We start from the raw sequence: 2861 nt of genomic DNA on the forward strand, positions 1-2861 counted from the left end.
CTGCGAGCCGACCAGGAACGGAGTTGGGCCGCTGTCGACCCGGCAGATTCCGTTGGATGCTGGTGGTGGGTGCGGAACCTGAGCGATCCACTGAGAAGTTGACTAGGGTGACTGGGTGAGGGTGCCCCGAAATACCGGGGAAGGCAGGGTTTCGCAGGGTAGCTGCCACGGGCGAAGATACACCCCTCTGTTTCACACATCATACATACATGCATACATACATGCACACTCACTCCCGGCCCAGGCTCCACTCACCGCGGGGAGTTAGGGTGATGTAACCGCGGGGTACTTCACCCGCTTCCATGCCTGCAAACCAATCGTCCAACCGACCCAATGCAGCCAGCAACGACCGCCGTACATCGGCGGGGAGGGCGCCGCCGCCGCCGGGGGGAGCCGCGGCGGCGGCGGCGGCGGTAGCGGCGGTAGCAGCTCCTTCTCCCTCCTCCTCCACTTCCTCCCCTTCCTCGCCGCCGTCACCGAGGCCAACGCCACTGACGACGACGGCGGCGCCATCGCCGCCGCCGCCGTCAGCAGGGGTGGTGGCGGCATCTGCGGCGCCCGCCGTCGCCCCTTCCGACGCTACCAAGGGTACGGCAGCGTTGGGATCGAAGCCCGCATCCATGGCCACGTGCTCCGCGATAGTGGGTCCGTACGGCAGTACGGCGGAGAGCAGCGCTACGGCACGGACAGTACACGGTTATTAGGGAGCAACCCAACGGGAGGGGGGACGGGGGGGAGGAGGGAAAATAAAAAGGCGCGAAGGGGCGCGGGTTGGGTGTGTATGTGTGCATGTGTTGTGGATAGGGGGAAGCAGGAAAGAATCCCTCTCCTCCGCTGCTCCGCTCCGAAACCCCCTTAGCTGCTAAAAAACCCCAAACCCCTAACCCCCCATTGACCAACTCCCCAGCCCTTATAATTGCCAGCGGCCGCTCATCTTCCGTACACCTGTCGTAATTTAAATCGCTGAGTAACGTGCTCCCTTTGCTTCTTTGTTCAAATCCTCGACCCCCTCTTGTACCTCTGTAATTTGCTTGGGCCCCCCCTGCCGCCGCCGCCGCCGCCGCCGCCTCGTCCAGCTGCTTTCCCGTCACCTTGCTCGCTAGCCGCATGGCCGACATGGGGTAGGGGTGGCGGGCCATGATGACCAGGCCCTTGGCGTCATCGCGATGGGATCGCAGCAGAGTGAGAACCTCGTACTTGTAGTCCGTGAGTACGACATTGCCCTGCTCAGACGGAGGCCGGGGGGAGGAGCGCGGGGTCGGGGGGTGAGGTGTGTATGTGTACGTGTATCTGTATGTGCAAACAAATGGGGAAGATCATCCTCTGACAGAGGTGATGGTGATTGATGGACTATGCTCCGTGAGAGTTGGTGGGTTCCTGTGTGTGTGTATGTATGTATGTATGTATGTATGTATGTATGTATGTATGTATGTATGTATGTATGTATGTGTACGTGTGTGTGTTCTGCAAACCCTCTTCAATTCCCCCTCCTCCTCACTACACCCCTGGCCCCTCTCCTTTTAACCCTCTTTTCTCTCTCACATGCATTCCCCTGATCACACGCCACCAAAACACACACACACATACACACATACACACACACGCACCTGCGCATACATCTCCAGAATGAGGTGGACCGCCGCGGGACCCGAACCCAGGGTCAGTTCCATGCATCGGTCCACACCCAATTGCCGTACAGCCTCCACACGCCGTGTACGGCAATGTTTCCGCAGCTTGAGCGTGAAGTTGGACGGCAAGTCTGAAGATTTCTCTCTAAGGACCTTCGGAAAGACAGAGAGGAGAGAAAGAGCGGGAGGGGTGTGTGTTGTGTATTGAAATGTACGGAAGTCGCGGCGTCCGTTAAGTCCGTGTGTCGGACGACGTGCGGCGAGTGCCAAACACACACACACACACAACCCATCCCCCAAGCCCCACCACCCCCACCAACACACGACCCCGTAACCCACACACACACACACGTCCCCCAACACAACCCCACGGGGGGTTGATCCGCCTTTTCACGTGTCATAACACAAACATACAGACATACCCACGCACCACCTACCTTGGTCGTGTGGAATCTAGATCCGCTCTCCAAAAGCAAGTACACCTTCTCACCGTCCTCGCCGCTACGAGCAAGTTTGATGACGTATGTCTTCGGGGGGTGGGGGGGGTGGGGTGCGGTGGAGTTCGTGCGGGTTTGTGTGGGGAGACCGAGGGGGGGATGAGGTAGTGTGGGAGGGTGGGGGAAAAGGGGTGAAAGCGATTGCTTTCGATGTGAAGGCAGGATGAGGGCGAGGCCGAGGGGGCTATCAAGTACGAAAAACACAAGCCGTGTGTACGGTAACTGTCGTCGAAGGTTGTAGAAGGAAAGAGAAGCTGATATGGAAGCCGCCTAAGAGGAGCGCATGATGATGATATCGGCCCAACATGAGCATGAACGAAATGTTTGATGTGTGGGACAGGCGGGTCATGTCTTTTCACCCTGCGGCCGCTACCCGGCGAAACCCTGCCTTCCCCGCGGGTATTTCGGGGCACCCTCATCCAGTCACCCTAGACTAGCACCCGACACCAGCATCTAATGGGAATGTACGTATGTATGTATGCATGCGCGTGTCCGTGTGTTTCAATAACATGATCTGGGTGTACGTGTGTATGTACGTATGTATGTGTATGCGCGTGCGTGAAGGGGGGAAGAGGGGGAAGGGTTTTGCCGAGTGCTCTGCCGTCCTGCCCACCACCCCTCCGGCACCCCCCGGGTCGCTCCAGACTGGTCGGTCGGTCCACTGGTGGTCAGATCCCAGCCAGTAACCCAAATAGATATTGTAACGGCTGCTGCTCCCCTCCCCCTCCCCCTACCC

The 2861-nt window shown here is 58.8% G+C and overlaps 1 protein-coding gene across 1 annotated transcript in view; it reads right to left on the reverse strand.

The window, feature by feature from the left end:
• VOLCADRAFT_69736 (uncharacterized protein) overlaps positions 1 to 2861 on the reverse strand; it is a gene marked incomplete at both ends in the record, with an annotated part of 8481 nt that overhangs the window by 4699 nt on the left and 921 nt on the right. Inside the window, 5 exons of the mRNA XM_002958589.1 lie at positions 331 to 463; positions 584 to 675; positions 1019 to 1223; positions 1608 to 1771; positions 2059 to 2155. Of these exons, the coding sequence (XP_002958635.1) occupies positions 331 to 463; positions 584 to 675; positions 1019 to 1223; positions 1608 to 1771; positions 2059 to 2155 (691 nt within the window). The remainder of the gene's footprint in view (positions 1 to 330; positions 464 to 583; positions 676 to 1018; positions 1224 to 1607; positions 1772 to 2058; positions 2156 to 2861) is intronic.

Source organism: Volvox carteri (assembly GCF_000143455.1).
Source record: "Volvox carteri f. nagariensis unplaced genomic scaffold VOLCAscaffold_99, whole genome shotgun sequence".
Taxonomy (NCBI): Eukaryota; Viridiplantae; Chlorophyta; class Chlorophyceae; order Chlamydomonadales; family Volvocaceae; genus Volvox; species Volvox carteri.